A 24,102-nucleotide genomic window follows, 5' to 3' on the forward strand; every position below is an offset into this window, starting at 1 on the left:
GTAATTGTATCAAAATCCATAATGCAAGAGTAGACTGGTAATACAAGTCCAAGAATATATAGTAAAAACATGTCGTTCTGACTTGACGAGAACCTCTTCTGGTTTACAACTTCTCATTGGCTGAGAAAACCTTGCATATGATTCAGAAGATCACAGGTCTCCACTTTAGCTCCAACTGCTCATGTTTTTAACATATTAGTGCCAAAAGCTGATTATTTGGATGATGATTAAATGAAGTTTAATTAATCTTTTAACATTATCTTTCCTGGCTTAAGGAGAGGAGTAGGCAACTGTGGTGTACTATCAACAGGTTCTGTTTTTAAAATAAAAATATGAAGTTGTCATAGTTTTTCCTGGTAATGGCCATGAAGTTACACAAGTTGCTGTAGTTACCTGCATTAAAATGTTAACTTCACAGCAGTCAGAGTAGAAAACTCAGTAGAAAGCTGGTTCTGTTGAAGGTGAAGGCAACATTTGCCCATTATACAGGGAGTTTTAAAATAACATCAGATATCTGTCTGCATTTAAATAGTAGCACTTACATACTACATTAGTAACATTTTGTCCATCTGTTTTCATTTGCATGTATGCTCTCAAAGAGCAATAGTTTACTCCTGCAATAAAGTACTTCAGTTTGGTCAGTGCAGACACACTGGAATTAAGGAAGTAGATTACTCTTCATTGTTTTGGCACTGCAGACAGTACAGAAGAGCAGGACTTTAGTGCAAGAGCTACTGCTGGAGTAAACTATTTCTGCATGAGTGGTATGAGCATACCTCATGTTGCTTTTGTTTCCATTTCCACTGGTGAATCAAAGGTCTAAACAGAAACAAGTCCATTGTTTCTGTTTAGACCTTTGATTCACCAGTGATGCCTGCCACAGAATCATGGTTTATCAAACTGTCATATTAAAAACTAATTTCTGCTGCAAATAGCAACATGATTATGAGAGATAAATTAGCACAGTACTATATATTATTTTTATTACATTTATCATCTTTAGATAGCTGGCTTCTCTTACTATCCTCATCCAGTCTGCCTTCTTAATATGGGGTCAGGCCTTTTGTCAGACTAAAAGAATTTATATGGCCTAGCAAAAGGGATCCAGTGTGGTGGTTGTCTTTGAATCCCATTGCAGCAGAAAGGTAATGATAACTTCTACAGGAATCAGAGCTTACTGCTATGTTTCCGTATGAATCAGTTTTTAGTACTTTGAGAACTTAGAAAAAACTATAAATACTAGCTATATTCAATTCATGTTTATCTGTGCTGTGCTGTACTAGTAAATGATAGTATGAATATTAAATGGCAGTACAAGGAGCCATAGCAAATGCTGCAGAAGTATTTGGGAGTCCATTTGGCCATTTGTACTTATTGAATTTGACAATTGCTTGGTACAGAGGATGACACTGATAATTTTTGCCTGTATATTCAAAATGACATGTGGAACTATGAGGGATAGAAATTGAAGAAACAAGTGCTGGGCTCCTCGTGATCTGTATTCCATGAACTGCACAAAAGAGCTAGGCTAGGTGGTGAAAAACGGGGTTCATAACCTCCAAGTTGCACACACTTTCCATAGCGCGTATATTCAAGCTCTGTGTTTGATTTTTCTACAAGACTTAGCTGTGATTTTCCTTCAGTTAGTCTTATGAGGTTATTTACTTGTTACAGTTGAATACTTGATAAATAATTTACCCATCCCTTCCTACAAGGAGCTCAGAGCAACGCTTAGCCTTCCAATAGCCCATACGTTAGATTATGAATAGAGATGGCGGCTTGCTTGAGGGTACCGAGTGAACTTCATAGCTGAGCATCCAAGACCAATACTTTGCACTATGCTTGCTGTCTTTAGCTTTCACCTGAGTAATATATATATATACACACACACACATGTGCATGCGCACACACACATACTCACAATCTAATAAAGCTTCTTTTCTAGAATTTATTGTGAGAATTGCAACTCAGATTTAGGCATGTTAATCCTGGTCTATCCAAAGTAAATTTAGCCAGGAAGTTCCATACTATGTTTGGGTCTTTTAAAAACAATTTTTGGAAAGTATAATATAGATTTATTAACTATAATATGCTATAATAATTATTCTACGGTGGATCTTAATTTAAGTATGTGTGAAAATATTGTCCAAAATCCAAAGAACTGTGTGACTATCTTAGCTTCTCTGTGGGACGTAACACATTTTTTAAAAACAATATTTTTAAAAACGTTGGCCCTTTTAGGAGCCAGTGTGATTGTGTAGTCTGAGTGTTGGACTAGGGCTGGGGTGGCCCAGGTTCAGATCCCAATTCTGCCATGAAGCTCTCTGGGTGACCTTAGGCCACTTACTCTCTTTCAGCCTAACCTATGTAAGGTTGGTTTGAAGATAAAATGGTGGGGGGGACCACGTACATTGCCTTAAGCTTCCTGGAGGAAAGCCAGGATATAAATATAAGAAATAAACATAAATTTGATAGAAGCCCCCACCTGATACAGCATGCTGCCTTTTGAATCTTGGGAGAGTTTCAAACTCAACTTTATACTCTGATGTTTGAAGTGGAGGGAAAAGTCAAAAGTCCCACTAAGTATCTGTTGTGATAATGCCCATTGACTTTTCAGCTTATTTGAAAGAGCTAAAAGAGACATGTTTATATAGAATAAGTTTAATTTGCTGGTTTCCATATAGATATCATTATTTTGTATCCTACCTTTCAGCTTCTAACAGGACCACAAGGTTAGTAGTACCAAATCCACAAGTATATTATAGTTCCTAGCTTTGTAAATCCACCATTCCTCGTTACATTCAAAAGGAGAGGAACATATGGTTGGGTCAATTGCAGAAGGAAGGCAGCTATTTATTCTTAATTTGAGCTGTTGAATACTTGTAAGATGACTTGATTAACTAAAATTTGGACTTCTGCCATGTCTGAAAAACCCATCACTGTTCCATCTGTACCATGTATTGTTTTCAGCTGCTTTGTTTAAGTTGTGTAAGTTCAAGTAAGATTTGCATTGTCTCTGTCTTCAAATGGTACCTCAATTGGACATTTAGAAAATTTTTAATAAACATTTCATCTTGTATATTTAATGAACACTTTTGGATAAATATTCGGCATCTTGGATGTAACTTTTATTGCAGAAGCTATATCTAAATATCTTTAACAGCTTTCACCTACTTTGAAATTGTGGCCATGAACAAGTTAATAAAAATGGTGTATGGCATTCCCCCCCTCCTTCTCCCTAAAAGCATTTAAAAAATATACTCTGTAATTAAAATGGACTCTGGATGGTAAAAATGTATTGGGGCAGGGGGAGAAAAACTACTATTATACCTATTTTAAAAATTAACCATTACTTGCCAAAAGAACATCAAACCCACTTAGCGGACATCCGTTAATCCAGTGGTTAGCTGTTTCAGGCTTTAATGCACACTGTTTTACACGTTAACGGTTTTGAAGTTCCAGGCCAAGGCTGACCTTTCACATCTGCTCCTTTCACAGTAGGAATCTCCACTTACTGCTTCTTGTCAGAGTGGATTACAATGACAAAGTGCAGAGCTTGTGCTGGCTGCAATTTCGTTTTTGATCAGAATTATTTCTTTCACAAACAATCACATTTGCTAAAATGTTACATCTGCTCTGAAAAACCACTGGCAGCTCCACAGTTTATCAGTTGGGATCAAGTACAGCTTTTCATTTTGTCTTTTCATAAAGCTGTAAATCAGCCTTACATGTGTTTGCTGGGGCTTTCAGTTTTTGGTATTTCCTCCCCACTTGCTGTTTTCATCTATTTGTTTTGGCGGGGCCAAGGAAGAAAACTTGCTGATATGGCCAAGTAGCATGTGTCTAAAATTTGTGGGGGACTTGGGTGAATTTTTTCTCTAGAAACCAAAGACTTAAGAGTTTTGATGTTGGATCCATATCTTCTTATGTGTTTCGAGCCTACATTAACTCGACTCTGTGTTTAACGTATTTTGATGCTGTTCATTGGTGAAAGCGTCTGGTAATATTAATAACATTTTGAATTATAAAAGGAGGGTGGGGTTAATTTCCTGTGATTTGATCTTAATTCCTTGAAGAAAGTGCTAGTAGAATAACTAGAAGCGAGTTAGAATAGATTCTTCATACAAAGGACCATGTTCTGTAATCTGAGACTGGATATATATGACACATGTCCTTTAAAAAGTTGAGGGTTAGTCTATGGATTTATTACATTTAAATAAGCATGCGTGTTGTAGAATCTCAACAAAGGTGCCTTTTTGAGATTCCCAAAGGGAACAGTTTCTCTTAAGTTTGAAGTATTTTAAAAGTTGAAACTAACTCCTAGCTTTGGATAGGGACTGCCATCTTTAACTTTCTTTTCCATTAGTAAATACAAAGACGAAACTGTGCATCAGTGTGGAGTATATGATGCTTGGCCAGTTCCTTAAGGATCTCAGATTTGAGTGTTTGCTTGTAAATAGTCCCATCAGTTAGCCAGGGAGCGGAGGGGGGGAGGTTTTTTTAAAATCATGATTGAGTGTGCAATTTTATACATATCTACTCAGATGCAAGTCCCATTGAGTTCAGTAGGGTTGACACCACCCTGAAAGCACGTGATCCTGTCTGATCTCAGAAGTTAAGCAAGGTTGGGCCTGGTTAGTACTTGGACGGGAGATTGCCTGGGAATACCAGGTGCTGTAGGCTCCATCCTTCTTCATGGAGGATAAGGCTATCAATGGCTCCTAGTTATAATGGCTATATATTACCCCCAGTATCTGAGGCAATATACGTCTGTGCTTGTTGCTGTGGAACACTAGCAGGAGGGTGCTATTGCACTCACGGCCTGCTTGCGGACTTCCCATGGGCATCTTGTTGGCCACAGTGTGAACAGAATGCTGGACTAGATAGGCCTTTGGTCTGATCCAGCATGGCTGTTCCTAGGACGTCTAGGTAAGTGGTATAAGATGGCAGCCTAGTGCTTTAGCTGACTAATCATACCAATTAAATTTTTGAATCTAGAATAAGGGTGCAATCCCATGGGGATATTCAACTGCCTCCAAACTTGGAGGTGACCAACTATCCAATATAGGGCGGGTGGAGTGGATCTGCTCCTCCATGCTCCTGCTGCCTTGTGTTTGCAGCTAGATGGCTGATCTCAGCTGTCTAGCCGGAGCAGCGTGCAGGGGTGGGGGAGGCTGGACGGTACATTGGAAGCGTCATACTAGTGCTTCTGCCATCCCCTCCCCGCCCCCAGGAATGCCCCCTTTCCCCCCATTCCACGCTGCTCTCATGAGTGTGGAGCCAGGGACAAACCATGCAACCTATGAGGCAGTGGGTCAGGGAGGCAATTTTCTGGGAGCACTGGCTCCGAGGTTAGTTTCCAGAAAAAAAAAAATCCTATGACCATCTAGTCGCTTGCTAATGGCCATAGGATCGTTCCCTAAGTTAGTCATACATCCTAACGAAATCAATGTAAAAAGTTAGCTATGATTCATGACCCATTTAAGTCCCATTGATTTCATTTGAAATTAAACACAACTAAGTTACTCTGCATTGAACCCAAAATCTGCAGCTCTAATAAAATCTAAGCAGATTTCTTTACCTGCACCTCCCAAAATAATGTGTGTTAGATATATTGCCTAGCCCTTAATCATTCAGGGTACATCAAACTTTTTCAAAATTTCTTTCAGTTTGCAGAAGATCTGTTACTAGGTGCAAGGCATTATTAATAAAAAATACTTTATTTGTAACTTGGCATACTTTTTCACTATCATATTTCACTATCATGTGTGTGTGTCTATGAATTACTAGTTGTGTTTTTTAAAACGGTTTTAATATAAATCCTTATGGACTGAGCTCCTGTATTTAGATCCTTCTTTCTGTAAGAGCATGTTTTAAGATCTTTGCTACCACACAGCTGTGTGTCCTTTTTATCCTCTGTTAAACAAACGGATCTTTGTGGAGAAAGGGCATTATTATGCTGGGGATGCCCTTGGGTTTATTATACTATTGCACTTTTCCTAGGGTTTAACACTGTCAAACATACTGTGTTTGACGCGCTGCATAATATACCAACCATTCAGGTGAGTAAAAGTCATGTGAGGTAACAGTTCAAAACCACATATTCCAATCAGAAGTAGGCCCAAATCGTTTAGTTTTCTTTGAGAGTTAAAATGTAGCAGTACTTTGAGCGAGTTTGATTAACTTTGGACCAAGTAACTTTATCACTGTCCTTTTGAATTGCACAGAGATGCTATTATTTAAAGCAACTGATTCCTTTAACAGGTGCTTTGCTGCTTAGAGCTTATGGAGTTTATACAGACAAACTCTCAATCAAGTGGAATGTTTTGGTTGGGTGCTCAGAGTCCATTTATTTAAAACAAAAAACCCAAGCAAACACTCCACCATCATACAGGCGTATTTCCTAATACAAATACAAGAGAAATCGTCATTTCTTCTCTGATCAGGCATGGAAGATCTTTCTTTCTTTCTTTCTTTCTTTCTTTCTTTCTTTCTTTCTTTCTTTCTTTCATTTCTTCTGGGTTCTTTAATATTTGCCGGACATAGTTTATGCAACCCCCCCACCCTAAATAAAAATATAAGCATCACTTAAAACACACTATGAATCTTGAGTATACTCTGATATAATGTTATATTGAAGAAATACAACTTTATTTTAAAGAGAAGTATAACTTTATAAAGAGGCCTCCGTGCAATATACTTAAAAATCAGTCAGTAGAGTAGATATTCTACCTATTTAACATGATTTCTAACTGAATCTCTATGCCAGAAATATTGTGGTTTAAATAAATGTGGGCCAGAATCCAAAAAGCTAGGTTCAGTGGCACTTTCCATACAACCCCACCCCCAAACAGCTGATTTTTGAGCCTTATCGAAACCTTTTTGAAATTCCCCTCAGATCAAAAGTATTTTGTCATTTGGAATAGATTGGGGGTGGGGTGGGGCAAATGCCGCATAAGAAAATAAATTTGAGGCCCTTTGGGCTCAACGAACTAGTTGCATGGGTTGTTAGATCCTGGCTGTAGAAACCAAGTTCTTAGAATCCAAGTTCAAATTATCTTAATTGAATTTTGTTCATAGTCTGTTATTTTAAATCAAGTTGTAATTTTGGAAACTTCTTTTGAATGTAAATGTATTGGTACTTCACATATGTTTGAACAATTATGTGAGAAATGAATACATCTTACAAGGGGTCATTTATGGAATTTGAACAGACAAAGGGAAAATGTTGCATGAAAGAGTGTGTGCCTAATTGTTACTAGTAGTTTATTTATTTATAAAAATGTGTAACTCTCCTTTTGGTCCAAATGGGCACCCAAAGTATCTCACAACAGTAAAACAGAAATATAATTGTGAAATATTATTTTAGTTTCTTTTCCTTTTGACAGATCATACTGCTACTGTAGTATATAAATGGTATTCATTTGCACACTCACCTAATGCCAATTGTGTGCATATCATACTGCCTCAAATATACATTTCCACCTGTTTTCCAACCAACTTCCGCTACTTCTTAGCTCTCTGCTGGGCCTGTCTATAAGTCTGTTCTTCTGGGATTAACACTATTTTGATGTCTTTTGAAATATGTAGCTTTCTAAAACTGCACCAGGATTAAATTGTACTGATTTAAACTAATCTTTTCTTCACTATGATTATTTTTTATATAAATACTTATAACAATATTGTCTACTCTCTCTTGAAGCTCTTGACATTGTGCTAATACCTGCATGTGAAAATATTCCACTGTGTAACAGGCCATTCCCCTTACCCACAGTTTGACTTGACTGCATTTATTCTTCATCTCCTGAAAATTAGCAAATCATATGACAATAAACAGAAATGCCCTCAGTGAAGAGAGAAGGGGAAACTGTTGTTTATCTGGTCAGGTGGTTTAGATTAGCAGTGGTGCTGGTCTGTATTATGTTACTTTAAATCATGGTGTCCCAACAGGACATAAATTATGAAGATTGTTACAGTATGTTTCATCCGATGTAAGATCAACAAATTGGAATAATTTTATAGGAAAATCACAGCATTTTGGCAGGACACTTGTTAAAGAATTTGATCTAATGTGAAGTTTTGTTCACATTATTTGTTAATATGTAAAACATTGTTTGAATAACATATGAAGTGTAAACATTCTAAATATCAAAGGCAAGAATGGCTTTTACAAGATTACACCGAGTGGCAAACTACTTAAAATAGATCAGTGTTTGTGCTTTTGCTGTCAAAATGTTTGATATAGAACTGGCTAGCTAGTTTCTTCACCAGCATAATTGTAAACAAGTTTGGAAGCTATAGAGCAGTCTACAATTCTATATACTGTTAAAATTCTCCTAATACTCTTGGAAGAGGACAGAACTGGGATGTAGAGCTTGTAATAAGAACATTAGTATTTGACCTGTTGCTGGACCTAAACACACCAAATGCTCTGGGTTAAATCTAACATGCTAGCAGAAGCCCACTAGTGCAATGGGACTTTCTCCTTCTCTCTTCCCCACTTGCCACCTTCCACACTACCCAAAAAATCTGCTCTGGAGGGTTTCCCAGCCCTTTGCAGCAGATTTTATGGGTGCACAGGGGAGAGGAGGAATCACTCCCTTCCCAGTTCCACTGATAGAAGCTGTTCCATCAGCGGAATGACACTGTTGGATTCAAGCCTACATTTTCTGTGGACAAGATGTAGAGATAAGGACATCAGTAGTCAAGTAGCATTCTGATGTGATGTACCTTGTTTGATTTCTAATGGAAGAATCCACATTTGGAGGTCAGCCTGAGTTAGTGTGCGCATGAGGTTAAAGGTGTATAAAGGTGTCATACAGCTGTAAATGTATTTTTATATTCCTCAGCGAGTGAAACATTTTAAATTTCATCTTCATGGATGCCCATGGAACCGTCCTCTAGGATGTGGCAGCATGTTCCCACACTGGGCTGGTTACCCAGACCTTCGCCATCTTCCTCTGGTTTCCCGTCTTCTGTGTTGCCAGTGCAAGCATGTAGTATGAATCTTTGAATGTGCTAATTCGTCCAGAATCAATTTTTTGTTGATGTGTAGATCAGGTTGCCCAGTCCTAGTCATCTGAGGAGCAAAAGAGTATAGTTTTAGGAATGGTTGGTATACTACACTAGAGATGGGCAGAAAGTAGATCTCCACATGTTTTGGACTTCATTGGCCATGCTGGCAGGGGCTTCTGAAGTCCAAAACAACTGGAGATATACTTTCTGCTTAGCCCTGTACTACACTGTTTGAACAGATTTGAGACCCTTCTTTGATGTGAGACCTTTTCTCAGTATGCTTGATCTGAGATCAGGAAGGGAAGAACCCTTATTGAAACCTAATTTAAAACAATAGTATACCGTTTCATTAAGTTAAATCAAGACCTCAGTTTGTAGACCTTCTGTAGACAACAGGGGATGTCAGTTGCCTTCATGCCCTGCTTGAGAGTTTCCCAGAGACATTTGGCTGTCCGCTGTTCAAAACAGAATGATAGATTAGTTGAGCCTTTGCTCTGATCCATTTCCTAACTAATTCCTATGTTTACCTTGTCTACCAGGGCAGAAGTTACATGTAATATTGATGAATACCATAGGAGTACTTAACTTGGATTTGATGATTAATTATAGAAAGTTTAGCAAAAACCAGTATAATGCATTCATTCCTGATATTTTATACCCTAACACCCATTTCACATTCATTTACTTAGGCGCATGTCCCATTGATTTGCATTGAGTTTAATGCCAGCAATGTGTGTTGGATCACAGTAGCTGTTAGCACAAAAATAGAAAATCATGAAGCTAGTCAGACCCAAGTTAGTGAAAGATAAATAGGAAAATAGCTTTCTAAACGTAGCATGACATTCTGTAATTTTGTTCCATTTTCCAGAGAAATTGTATAAATCTTTGAAGTATATAGTATGTAAGTGTGTTTCAAAATTTAGCCAGAATAATAGTATGTAATTGACTATATCATAGGATAAGGTGTGCTACAGCAATTCTTTAACAATATAAAAGCAAACTTACCAAGTACCACATATTTAAAAGTAGGGATTTATTATTATGATATGTATTGCCCTTTATTTTAGTGTGCCCTATCAATAAATACAATTATATGGCAGCAATTGTCATTACTTAGTGAAGCTATTATGAGATATAAGCTTTACCGTTAATGCAGCTTTCAGTAGAATATTGACACATTGGAAGTGGCGGGCTTAGTAAATTAGCATATTTTCCCCCTCTATTGGATGCTTAAACAGGAGTGCAGAACCCCTGGCCTATGGGTCAAGTCCAGGCTGCTGGGCTGCTCAGACTAGGCTGTGAAGCCTCCTGGGGTTCCTCCAAAGGGTGGGGCTTGGCCTCCAAATTCCTGTGTCCTGGAAGTATTCCCCTAGTGGAATCTCTGATCAGAGATCAGTGGGGATTCGGGCAGCAGGGGACTAGGCCAGTGCTGGAAAGAGCAGCTTCCCAGCGCCAGCTGAGTTGCTTCACATGGTGCCCCCATGGGTACACCGGGCCCTGCACTAAGCCAGGGACTTGGCTGGCACTTCTAGGAGCACCTGCTTCTCCCAACACCAGCTGAGTCCCTTTCTCTGTACCTATCCTAGCACAGTACAGACAAAGGTAAAATGGGCAGGGGGATGACAGCAGTAAGTCGGGTCCTGCATCACAATAACATTCTGCACCCTTAGCTTAAAGGATGTGAGGGAAGACACTCATAATGAATACAGTATATTTTTTTGCTAAGTCTCGTGGCTCTTTTGAGGTGATTTCTTTTCTCTATTTTTGGTGAAAAACATAATGATGATACAATAGCTCACCATAACATCTCTTTGTATTGCTTGGATTAAATATTTGAGAAGTTTATAGAATCATAGAATCATAGAATAGTAGGGTTGGAAGGGGCCTACAAGGCCATCGAGTCCAACCCCTTCTCAGTGCAGGAATCCAAGTCAGAGCATCCTTGACAGATGGCTGTCCCACCTCGTCTTGAACGCCACCAGTGTGGGAGAGCCCACTACCTCCCTAGGGAATTGGTTCCATTGTCGTATTGCTCTGTCAGGAATTTTTTCCTGATGTTCAGCCGGAATCTGGCTTCCTGTAACTTGAGCCCATTATTCCGTGTCCTGCACTCTGGGATGATCGAGAAGAGATCCTGGCCTTCCTCTCTGTGACAATCTTTCACGTACATGAAGAACGCTATCATATCTCCCCTCAGTCTTCTCTTCTCAAGCTAAACATGCCCAGTTCTTTCAGTCTCTCTTCATAGGGCTTTGTTTCCAGTCCCCTGATCATCTTTGTTGCCCTCCTCTGAACCCTCTCCAGCTTGTCTGCATCCTTCTTAAAGTGTGGTGCCCAGAACTGGACACAGTACTCCAGATGAGGCCTAACCAGTGCTGAGGAGAGGGGAACTAGTACTTCCCAGGATTTGGAAGCGATGCTTCTATTAATGCAGCCCCAAATAGCATTGGCCTTTTTTGCAGCCACACCACATCGTTGGCTCATATTCAGCTTGTGATCTACAACAATTCCATGATTCTTCTCGCTTGTAGTGTTGTTGAGCCACGTATCCCCCATCTTGTAACTGTGCATTTGGTTTCTTTTTCCTAGGTGCAGAACGTGGCATTTATCCCTATTAAATGTCATTCTGTTGTTTTCTGCCCAGCACTCCAGTTTATCCAGATCACTTTGAATTTTGTTTCTGTCTTCCAAAGTATTAGCTATCCCGCCCAATTTTCTGTCCTCTGCAAATTTGATCAGCATTCCCTGCACCTCCTCCTCCAAGTCATTAATAAAAATGTGGAAGAGCACTGGGCCCAGGACTGAGCCCTGTGGTACCCCACTCGTTACCTCTCCCCAGTTTGAGAAAGTCCCATTGATAAGCAGTCTTTGAGTCCGGTTCTGTAGCCAAGTGTGGATCCACCAGATCGTTGTTTCATGTAGCCCACTTTGAGCTAGTTTGCTCATCAGGATATCATGGGGCACTTTGTCGAAAGCTTTGCTGAAGTCAAGGTATATTATGTCTACAGCATTCCCACGGTCCACAAGGGAGGTGACTTGATCAAAAAATGAGATCAGATTCGTCTGGCAGGACTTGTTTTTAACAAATCCATGTTGGCTTCGAGTAATCACGGCATTGTTGTCAAGGTGCTTCCAGATGGATTGCTTTATCATCTGTTCCAGAATTTTCCCAGGGATTGATGTTAGACTGAGTGGTCTGTAGTTCCCAGGTTCCTCCTTTTTACCCTTTTCGAAGAGAGGGACAACATTAGCCCTCTTCCAGTCATCTGGCACTTCACCCGTCCTCCATGATTTCTCAAAGAGAATAGACAGCGGTTCTGAGAGTTCTTCTGCCAGTTCCTTTATTACTCTAGGATGCAGTTCATCTGGCCCTGGAGATTTGAACTCATTCAAAGTAATTAGGTGTTCCTTGACCATATGCCTATTGATCTCAAGCTGCAATCCTGCCCCTTCAGCCTGTACTTCGCCTTTGCCAGGGGGGTCATAGACCCTCTTTTGGAGAAGACTGAGCCAAAGTAGGAATTGAGCACCTCTGCCTTTTCTTTGTCATCTGTTATTGTTTTGCCATCCTTATTTAATAGCTGAACAACCATTTCTTTCCTCTGTCTTTTACTATGCACGTAGCTGAAGAAAGCTTTTTTGTTGCTTTTAGCATCCCTCGCTAACCTCAGCTGGTTCTCAGCTTTAGCCTTTCTGACACCATCCCTGCAATTCTGTGCTACCTGCCTGTACTCTTCCTTTGTTACCTGGCCTTCTTTCCATTTCCTTTATGTGTCCTTTTTTGTTTTCAGATCATCTCTACGCTTTTTGTGAAGCCACATTGGCTTCTTCTGTTGTCTTCCACCTTTTCTTCTTGTTGGAATTGTTTATGATTGTGCCTTGAGAATTTCCTTTTTTAAAAGCTCCCACCCATCTTGGACTCCTTTTCTCGTTAGCGTTGCTTGCCATGGGACCTTACTTATAATTGTTCTGAGAGTTTATTAAAATCAGCTTTCCTAAAATCCAGGGTACGCGTTTGACTACACATGGCTTTTGCTTCCCTTAGAACCAATAACTGAAGTACAACATGGTCGCTTTCCCCCAGAGTTCCTGTAACTGCTACTTTATCCACTAAGTCATCTCTGTTGGTTAGGATCAAGTTAAGGATAGCCGATCCTCTAGTTCCTTCCCTACTTTCTGTAGGAGGAATTTATCCGCCACACAAGTCAGGAATTTCCTGGAGGGGCCATGTTTTGCAGAATTTGTCTCCCAACAAATATCGGGGAAATTGAAGTCCCCCATTACTACTACATCATGCTTCCTTGAAACATTAGCTATTTGCTTTTCAAAAGTTTCATCCTCATCTTCTCCTTGGTTGGGTGGCTGGTAGTAGACTCCGACCACCAGGTTCCTTTTATTCTTTGCTCCATTTATTTTGCTCCAAATGCTCTCGATGGGGCTACCAAGCTCATCCTCCTGTATTTCTGTGGAGAGATAAGTATTTTTCACATACAGTGCAACCCTACCTCCCTTTCTGTTCTTCCTGTTCTTTTTGAACAAGTTATATCCTTCAATTGCTGTATTCCAGTCATGAGAGTCATCCCACCAAGTCTCAGTTATACCTATCAAGTCATAATTTCCCTCTTGTATTAAGAGTTCAAGTTCGTTCTGTTTGTTTCCCATACTCTGGGCATTAGTATATAGACATCGAAGACCATGACCTTCATAGTCTGGCTTTCTTCCTACATGTGTCTGAAGACTATTATTGGGCACTATTAGAGCTGTTCTCTCCGTTGCAGTGCATGAGCCTACATCCATTGTTACCCCCAACTTTGCATCTCCCTTCCCCGTAGGATTCAGTGTAAAGCCCTCCCGATGAAGTTCTTCATGCTGTGGCCAAACACATTCTTCCCAGCCTTTGTGAGGTGTAACCCGCCCCTTGCCAATAGCCCATCTTCCAGGAAGTATAGCCCGTGGTCCCAGAATCCAAATCTCTCTCGTCGGCACCAGCTTCATAGCCAGTCATTCACCCGGAGTATTTTTCGTTCCCTTTCTATCCCTCTTCTGACTACTGGAAGGATGGAAGAGAAAACTATCTGGGCCCCAAAGTTCTTGAGTTTCCTTCCCAAAGCTTCAAAGTTTGATGTGATCTCTTCATAGCTCCGCTTGGCGGTATCATTTGTTCCCACATGGATGAGAAGAAAGGGATACCTGTCAGTGGGCTTATGAGTGCAGGCAACCTTTCAGTCACGTCTCTAATCTGTCCTCCCGGGAGACAACATACCTGGCGAGTCCACGGGTCTTCGCGACATACTTGGGTCTCGATCCCACGCAGCAAGGAGTCTCCCACTGCTACCACTCTTCTCTTCTTGTTGTTGTAGGCCTGGGTTTCATCGCCTCTGTTTGACTGACCTTCAGCCTCTTGCTCACTCTCATTTAGGTTCCCCTGTGATTCTTCCTCTGCAGGCTGTCCTCCAGTCTCATCCACAAGTACCTGGAATTGGTTCCACAGCTCCACTGCTTCCACTGGTGCAGCGTGGCATCTAGTTCTTCTCCTAACTGTCACCCTTTTCCAAGGAGTATCCTCTACTCCATTTTTCTTCACCTCAGCATTTCTCACTTCTGCCTCATCTTGCTGTTGCTCTTCAAGCTTCTGGTCTTCCCTTTGCTGCTGTAGTTCCCCCATTCTGTCCAAGAACTTTTCGTGATCTCTTATTCCCTGGAGGGTCGATAGTCGCTGCTCCAGTCCACTTACTTTTTCTTCCAGCAGCGTCATCAACTTGCACTAGTTGCAGGTGTAGGCCATGTTGTTCTCAGGCAAGAAAACAAACACTGCACAAACCTTGCAGGTCACCACCACTGGAGAGTCTTGTCCTTCCATAGCCTCTTTTCCCTTTTTGTGTCTAGCTTTGTGATTGTTCTAGACTAGCCTGTGCCTGCTCCTCTACTCAGTAGAGGTTAAAAGCAGAGTCCCACTGGTGTGGAAGTGTGTGTTACAAGACAAATAAAAAAAAAAGTTAGTTGAAAAAGAAAAAAAATGTTAGGGGCCTCCCCTGCTGAACTCCCCTGGCCAACTCCTGTTTGCTCCCCCTGTCCGCTCGCTCTGGTCGCTCACTCTCTGGGAGCTTGCTTGCTTCTGTAGTCTCTGGACCAGCTGGAGCAGCTTGCTTTGCTCTGCTCAGCTGAGAGGCGGGAAACAGACTGAAGCTTCCTGCCCACTCAGCTGCTGGGAGTACTCGGGCCAACACCCCCGATTCAGTTGGAGCTCTCAGAAGCACCTGGTGAGCTCACAGCCACTCAGAAGGATAAAGGGCAGCCCCCTGGGCTTCCTGCAGCCCGCATACCTCTTAGCCTCTGTCTCCTTTGTCTCCTTTGTCTCTTCTACCACTGCAACTCCCCTGGCCAACTCCTGTTTGCTCCCCCTGTTCGCTTGCTCTCTGGGAGCTTGCTTGCTTCTGTAGTCCCTGGACCAGCTGGAGCAGCTTGCTCTGCTCTGCTCTGCTCAGCTCAGCTGGGAGGCGGGAAACAGACTGGAAAAGCATTATCCAAAATCAATTGGCTTGAATCCAAAGAACTATAAGTAGAAGGAGAAAATCTATTGGAGATGTTCTGTTAACTCAGAGGTGGGCTACTGTTTTTGCCCAAGGGTTGGCTTGCCACCTGGGAAACTCAGCATGATCTCCACAGGTCAGTTTGAAGAATGGAGAGCGGCTGTTCGAATCCCCACCTCCTTCCAGTATGCTGCAATGAGGATTAAACTCAATGTTATTCTTCTGGATAAACTACAGTCTTCAATCTCAGTGTAATTTGTACAAATTAAGACAACAGCATCACTGAGCCCATTTTGTTGTTGTTGTTTATTCATTCAGTCGCTTCCGACTCTTCGTGACTTCATGGATCAGCCCACGCCAGAGCTTTCTGTCGGCTGTCGCCACCCCCAGCTCCCCCAAGGTCGAGTGCATCACCTCCAGAATATCATCCATCCATCTTGCCCTTGGTCAGCCCCTCTTCCTTTTGCCTTCCCCTTTCCCTAGCATCAGCATCTTCTCCAGGGTATCCTGTCTTCTAAGGCAGCAATCCTATAGCTGCTAGTCAGTGGCTAGATGGCCATAGGATATCTTGTTTTCTAGGAACCAACCTTGGAGCCTGCACTTTGGTCGGTTCCTGGAGAACTGACCTTCCGCACTGCCTTGCAGGGAGCGTGGAGAAGCCCTACGCTCCGCGCTTACAAGATGAGTGTGGAGCAGCTGAAATGGGGCATTCCAGGGGGCGTTTTGGGGTGGGGAGGGCAGAAATGCCAGTACAACACATCTAATCTGTCGTCCGGCAGCCTCCTCCTCCACTCCGCTGTCCTGCAGCTAGATAGCTGAAAGCGGCTGTCTAGCCGAAAATGCAGGGCAGGAGGAGCATGGAGGGAACGATCCCCTCCGTGCTTCTCCTGCCCTGCATTGGATAGGTGGTTGCCTCCAAGTTCGGAGGTGGCCGCCTATCTGCATAGGATTGTGCCCTAAGATGTCTTTACTGACGTCACCATGCTGAATTTATTATGAGAAAACAAGTCCCATTGAATTCAACCTTTATGAAGGTTCAGCTAGGCTTTATTTGTCTTTTTTTATTTAAACATTTTTATACCACCGTTCAACCCTAACAAGGTCCCCCACAAGGTAATTTAGGTCATCCAACAAAGTTTTTGATGTCTAGGACAAGGAATAATTGTGTCTTAAATTAGCATGCTTATTAATTTGAGCTTGATACTAATTTTCCATTGAGTTGTTTTTAAATATTGTTGGATTATTTGAAAAGAAAAATCCAGATGCTAAAATAACCCTCATTGTGGTAAGTTTAGAGTAGTCACAGTGCTGAGATGAAGGTCAAGGCCATGGTGGAATTTTTTCAGAATAAACAAAACACTTTCCAACATGAAGTGTTTGGCTTGCTGGTAAACAGAACTCACCAAAACTAATCTGACTACTGCCATATCATATATGCTTGACCATGATCTTGGCTCGCAGACTGCTTAATAATATTCATTATTTTAAATTAAAGTTGAAGAAGTGCAGACTCTAGCTCAAATTAAGATTGGTTGTGTTGCCGGAATCTGGTAATTACTTTAATTGATCACCAGATAGTTTCCTTGATCACCAATTACACCCAATTACTGATTATGTTTCAAGACGTGAAGAAATGTCCAAACTGATTATGTAATAATGTTTTCATATATAATCAATCCTAAATAGCTTTTCCCTCCACTGCCAATTGTATTTTATGAAAGGAAGGTTACAGGCCTACAGATACAAAAGGTGATCCATAAACAATAAAGTTCTAATTTCATTTAATTAGCAAGGGAAGTATTTAGGGGGCTTAATAGAGATTGCCCTGCTGAAATTGCTTCAGTGGACCTGCTTCTCATTTTCACGGTACAAAATGCTTGGAATGGGGAGATTGCTGTGTGTTTAAAATGGACTGTAACCAAGTTATGTGTCTCTTACATGTGCATATAAACCTGATTGTAACAGGCTAATATTTCATAGTATATATTATGCAAATCAACTGTTTTTAGAAGCATTGTGTATTTGTTAATTAAAATGTCATGGAACCTTTGAATGCCAGAAGATCCTTCAAATGCTCTTGTAGGAAATGAACTGATTCGTAATACCTAACAGTTCCAATGGGACTTAAGTGTGCTTAACTTTCTCTAGATTGTGTCCAATGCCTATTCCCTTCTAAAGGCAGAGATGTTTAGCCTATGTTCTAATACTGATTGATTCCCACTGGGATGGTTTACTCCTAACTACCCTTTGCCCTCTGATTTGCTTACTATGGTCTACTTGTAACAACATAGGGAGTTGGCTATATATGGTGGCCAGCTCTACGTTGAGGATAACCTTCCTTGCTTCTGCTTCTCCATAATTGTAGTTGGTAGCTGAAGCATAATTTAAAAAAATCCTCACCAATATGGCCAGATACTACAGACAAGCAGATATGCACACCATACTAAACACTGAGTAAGTGCTATAGGCATATGTAGCCACTCCCTATTTCAGCATCATTAGTGAGTATCTTTAAGACACTGGAATGTGGATTAATCTCCCTGCTTTTAGGACCTGAACTAGATGGATGTTGGGCTCATTCCAAAGAATATTAGGAACATAGGAACCTGCCTAATACCAGGTCAGACCCAAGAATCGTCTGTTCTGGCAGGCAGTAGCTCTCCAGGATCTTAGGCAGCAATCTTTCTCATCGCCTACTACCTGATCCTTTTGCCTGGAGATGCCAGGGATTGAGTCTGGGTCCTTCTGTGTGCAAAGCATGTGCTCTAACACTGAGCTATGGACCAACCCCTAGGTTAAGCATCATTAAGGCACACTTAACTTTGCTTTGGATGAGTTACTTATTGGTGGTCATGACTTTGGCCGCCTTTCAGACTATTCCCAAATTCAGCTTTCCACTTTTTATGTTCAGGGTGATTTGTTATTGCTGAGGTAGGTAGGGAAATAAGCTGCTGGTTTGCTTTGAAATTATTCTATAGAAGTAAATAGTGCTTGTGTCTTAATTACCTTCTTTTATAGGCCATTGGTAATTATTTCATTTAATTGTATGCTTTTGAGGCTGAAATGTATTGATAGACAGGCAGCGAGCAAAATGTGTGGTAGAAGATCAGTAGGAGGATGTGTGTGTGTCCTGAATGGCCAAAGAAGCATCATTTGAATGTTGCTGACTTTTATCCATTCTGGCTTAAGTAAGTAAGAGATTGCTCAGCAACCTATCAGTATGGAACTTGACTGAAGAGAGAAGTGTGTTGTGCGCGCAGAGCTAAAGGTGAGGAGTGAAGAATATTTTACAAGTTGTAAAATATTTCAAAGTCACTAAGGGCCTCACTTCCAGAAATATTTGTAACTCTTAAGGTTCTGCCATAAGTCAGTGCAAAATACATCTGGAGTAAAATACTTAGTGGAAAGCTGAATCTTTGAACTTTTTATCTGGACAGACTTCGCACCTGGATATTAGCATGATGTCCAAAATGCCATTTTTGTGTAAAGTGTGTGAAGACTTTATTTTTAGAAATATGATAGGCAAAGTTAATTTTTAATATAATTTCACAGCCAAAATATTTATGCTGTTTCTTTGGACTATGTGTGCTGATATATAGATATGAACTGGACACATGTAGATTTGGACGGGATTTTTATTTCCTTTCATCTCCAGGCAGAATAAAGGCAGTGTACCTTCAATATGTTATAAGGCTGTAACTCCATGAATTATCGTGTGTGTGTGTATTGTGTGAATTACAGCCTAATATTCTGCATGTTTACTTGGAAGTAAATCCTGCTGCATTTCAGAGCTATTAACAGTTATCTAAAACTAGCCACAAATGCCTTTTGTATCAATTAACGCTGACCACTTTTAAGAGAAGGCAGCAACATTTCTAAGTTTCAAACCACTTTCTACAGTGTTTTGAAACATAATTATTTAGTGCAAGTGTTAATGAAGGCTGTAATCCTATACACACTTACTGGGGTGCAAGTTCCATAGATCTCAGTGGGACTTATATTTGAACAAACATGAATAGGTTCAGGCTACTAACCAAACAAGAGCTTCAAGGAAAGTTAGCATTCCGCCAGTATAGGAAAACTCCTGGCCCTTTCAATTGCTGACAGTTTGGTGATTTGTAAATGAAAAACTTCATTGGACTAATTTGCTCTGATTGTAATGACTGCATTCATTTGACTGACAAAGTGGTTTGCAAAGTCATACTTCATTCAGTCTCCAGTGGTGGAGAGAAAAAATACTAGAACTATTACCAACCATTATGCTGTTTCTTAATTATATGTTTGTTCAAAATTGCTATTGTAGAATTGAACGTGTTTCTGTGCAGAGCCTTTTGTAATGAGACTTTGGTAGCTCAATGTTAAAATATTAATTTATGAATAGATATTTTAAAACATATTGAATGCATAATAGATTCATGTCTTTTAAAGTACTCCTTAAATTAGGTTTGCAATCTTGTGCTTAGATCAATACTTTTGGTTTCAGTATTGGAAGTTACCTTACAGAATTAGATGCCTGATGTTTCAGGAGCTATCTTTTTTGTTTGCACAAAACAAAGCTGGTGTAGCACAGCAGCTAAGAGTTTGTGCTTTGTGTCTGGAAGTCTCTGGATGAAATCTCAAATCTGCCATGAACTCACTAGGTGGTCTTAGTCGAGCCAGTACTTTTTTGGTCTCCATTGGTTGTTCCTTCTTTTATTCTTTCTTGCCCGGTTAAATTCTGTTACTTTTCTCCTCTTATTTGTCTATGCATATCACCCAGATGTTACCATAAATTGCCATATATTAAAAGTTATGTATGTATGTAAAATTTGTGAATATTTTTTTATTACCACAGGCTTTTGGTTTTATGACTCGTATTGCTCTTCAGGCTGAAAAGATGAATCATCACCCTGAGTGGTTTAATGTATACAATAAGGTAATGAGCTTAATAATAATTTAGATGATTTAATTGGCCGTTGGGAGATGGTGGGCTCTTACTGGTCAGCATCTTTGACAAACTGAGTAACTTAAAAAGAAAAGTAAATGTGATTTTCAGTTCCCAGTGTTACTCATTATCACTGCTATCATATATTTGTTCTTACCTTTTCCAAAATGTACTGTCTTCATTCAGAACAAGTTTTGAAAATCCTATTTGTTTCTGAAAGTGGGTTGAGAAAGGCATTGCTTCCCATGTTATCCAGGCATATTTCTTTTGTTCCACTGTCACCTGGGATCAAACAGGTTGTGTAGATTTTTTGAACCAATAGAAAGCCCTCCCCCAAACCCCTGTTTTACAAGAGGTGAAAGTAGGACGAACCTACACACCTCCAGGAACAAATCCCTCTTTCAGACCTCCTGTTCATTTCTCTGGAAAACTGTCTGTCTTGAACCTCAGTCCCTTTTAAAGTAAAGAAAAATAAAGTATCTGACATTCTTGCCTTCAAATATCTCAAGTAAATTTTCCAGTTGATACAGTCAGTTAAGAAGTATTTTTGAGGAGAACTCCAGACTCTTAGTAAGCATAGAATCAAAATATACCTGTGGACTCTGAAATAAGGGACAGAAAACATCTGGATGAGGGTGTAAGTTTGTAGGAAAGAAACGTAACATGAAAGACTTGAAGAAGGATCTCAGACTTTTCATAAAGACATTTTGGGTATTATGAATATTATGTTGTAACTGTTCACATTTCACCATGAGAAATGTTTTGTTGTTGTTGTTCAGTCGTTAAGTCGTGTCTGACTAGAGAAATATATATCATCGATCTTAAACCAAATCTAAGGGGTGGCTTGTATGGCTGCGTATGCACAGCATAATTTCTGATAATAACAAACGGCTTTGTTTTGAAACTAGTATTCAGTAAAACTAGAAAGCAGGAAGACAGAGTAAATGCATTTCTAGTTATTTTGATATTCTAACACACTTTTAATATTCTGAGAGTTAGATAAGATCATCTATACTTATGGGCTGTATTATCCCCCCCCCCCTTTTGCTAACCAGGAAAATCTAGCAAAGTAGCACATAACTTTCTATTGGGGAAATGTAAATAATCCCTCGGAGGCAGCTGCATCATACCAATAGAGCACGAGCCTGTTTGTTTTTCCCTTTAGAATTGACCTGCAAAGTATTGCCAGGCTGTTCATCTTTAGGATTCTGGCTTGAGTTGCACAACTTGGCATTTGCAGTTGAGTTAGGACCTGAATTCCTTCTAAAACCAATATACGCAACTGCTTTTTAAAAATGAGTAATTTAATTGGACACCTCTTTCTGGAAAAAGCCCAAGGATCCCAACCCGAAAGTGTTCTGTGCTGGAGCTCTCTTTGGTTAGTCTCCAAGTTTTCTCAAGGCTGTTCACCTGACAGCTGTGTTATGCGATGCCTTTTATTTGAAAAAGCTTTTCCAATTTACAATCAGCAGACAGGAATTAAAACCCCCCAACAATTTGTAAATATACAAATCAAAATGTGTGTGAAAGAGTTTCAAACTGAATCCGGATCTGGTCTGTCTGCATGGGAACACGTTGGCTGGTGAACTGTAATGTTTTTTCTTCTCTCTCATCAACAGGTCCAGATAACTCTTATTTCCCATGACTGTGGTGGGCTGACGAAGCGAGATGTCAAGCTGGCTCAGTTTATTGATAAAGCTGCTGCATCTGTCTAACAACCGGGTGTTGAAATCATCACAGAACAACATTTCCTTCAAAATGTTTCCTTTTGCATTGTATGAGACATTTCTTCAGTCTTCTCTCTTTTAAAGATGTTAATCCTCAAATCCCCCCATCGCTTCAGGGGCTGAAGTTAGAGAGATTCCTTAGGTAGGCAGCATACTGGTGGTACTGGGTAAAGAGGACAGAGCTGCTCTGAACTCCTTTCATTTTGTGTTTCCCTGGCACTGTAACTATCTTTCCCTACCTTATCCTTGGTTAATGCTGACCATTCCATCAGGAATTCCCAGAGAGAACACTGCTGAAAGCCCCAGTGATCTGGGCTTAGAAGCAGGGTCAAGCTCCACTTCGCCAATCAAGGTTCTCTTTTGTCCTCTGTATCCTATAGTAGTGGAAGTAGCACAACTCAACATGACAATTAGAGTCTGAATTTCTGATATTGCATTGAATATTATTTGTAATGGCAGTTTTTGCTTGAAAACTAACTGGTGGTAATTGGCAAATCATTACTTGGAATTAAAGGTACCTGTGCAATTTCTGTGTGCATACTGGTATTTTTTCATCCTGCCCCCTCTCACACTGAGACTCCTGTTTTCCTCACATCTCCAGCTGCTTCTGAGTGACAGGACACTGTGGAAAGGGATGCAGCTGGGGGTGAGGGTGCGGCGGGGGGGTGAAATCCCTTTCCCCCTGTGTGTGCAGACATGCTTTCCATTTGTGCATGGGGCACTTTGGATTTTAGCCATTAGCTACTGTCATTAATTGTGTGCACAAAAGTTGCATTATATTCTTGGAAATCATAATAGTTTACGAACATAAGAAATTTGGGCACAATCTAACTAAATGTTAGTTCATTTAAGTCATTGATTTCATATGCCTTTAACTCTTGTTATAAGCTGGGGCATGGTCCAAGAGGACTGTCCACTGTCCTGCTACCTCAGACCCACATCTGGGTATAACTAGAGAAACAAGGGAATTTTGGATCAAGGGATCCTATCTTGTGGTAATGCTGCCACCAGCCTGTTTGAGTGTGTGTGTAACATTCTCTAGGCCAGGGTGGGGGGCAACTGCAGGATATTCAGAGATCATTTTCATCCCCTGGACCCCTTTTGCAGGTTGCACTTGGAAGGGTTTTTAAAAAAAACAAAAAAAACCACTGGTTTATTGCCCAGATTTGGTGGCCAACTGCTGGATACCACTCAGTAGCACTAAAAGGACTACATTTAGCTTACTATCAAGTTGAATTTGACAGAGCCCTTTTAGAGCTCTGTAGCTGCTATGGAGCGCCATTTTGTTTCTAAAAAACATCCTTTTTTAAAATTGGGGGGCAGCAGGGCATGCATGCGCCCCACAGGCCACATGTTGCCCACCCTTGCTCTAGGCTGACCCAAAGGCACAATCCACATAAAGTAATGAAATGGCAGAAGCAGGTTAGGCAAAGTTTTAGAGCACAGCCAAAGCCTTGCCTTACCAACCAAGAGTCAGAAGATTAAAAAAGAATTATTTGTTGAGGAGCAACTTGTTCTAGGCGCATACATGTATGTATAAGCAAAATAAAACAGACATGTAAAATTATTCAGTAAGGCTCAATTTGTATATGATGCTCGGTCCCATGTAGTTTTCTTCCAGTTTTTTTTTTTTTTTTAAAGACCAAATTCAGTTGCAGAATCTGTAGTTTGGAGTAGAAGACTGGCACAGGAAAAGTGCCAGATTTGTATCTACAGATTTGTATGTGTGGAAGGAACTTCGGGCAATTTTTATCAGAAAAACCCTGATAGGGAAAGTGCAGTGAAGGATGGATCTGTCAATCTATGTCTCATCAAGATTTTTTGAGGTCAAGCTCGTTCTCTCTCATTTTTGGATGAGCTTGCAATTAAAAGAGAAATAAAATCTGTATGGCAATTTCTACGCAGT

The 24,102-nt window shown here is 40.5% G+C and overlaps 1 protein-coding gene across 2 annotated transcripts in view; it reads left to right on the forward strand.

The window, feature by feature from the left end:
* The window catches only part of PCBD2 (pterin-4 alpha-carbinolamine dehydratase 2), a 40,275-nt gene extending 16,519 nt beyond the window's left edge, over positions 1-23,756 (forward strand). Inside the window, exons 3-4 of one of the 2 annotated variants that reach the window (XM_084838933.1) lie at positions 20,380-20,460; positions 22,089-22,726. In XM_084838933.1, the coding sequence (XP_084695059.1) occupies positions 20,380-20,460; positions 22,089-22,184 (177 nt within the window). In that variant the 3' untranslated portion in view covers positions 22,185-22,726. Of the gene's footprint in view, positions 1-20,379; positions 20,461-22,088 lie in introns of both variants that reach the window. The other variant, XM_084838932.1, reaches the window with a different exon arrangement.
* The last annotated feature ends 346 nt before the right edge of the window (positions 23,757-24,102 follow it).

This window comes from Heloderma suspectum, chromosome 2 (genome assembly GCF_057233095.1).
Source record: "Heloderma suspectum isolate Gila_16-S chromosome 2, 16-S_ref, whole genome shotgun sequence".
NCBI classification, from domain to species: domain Eukaryota; kingdom Metazoa; phylum Chordata; class Lepidosauria; order Squamata; family Helodermatidae; genus Heloderma; species Heloderma suspectum.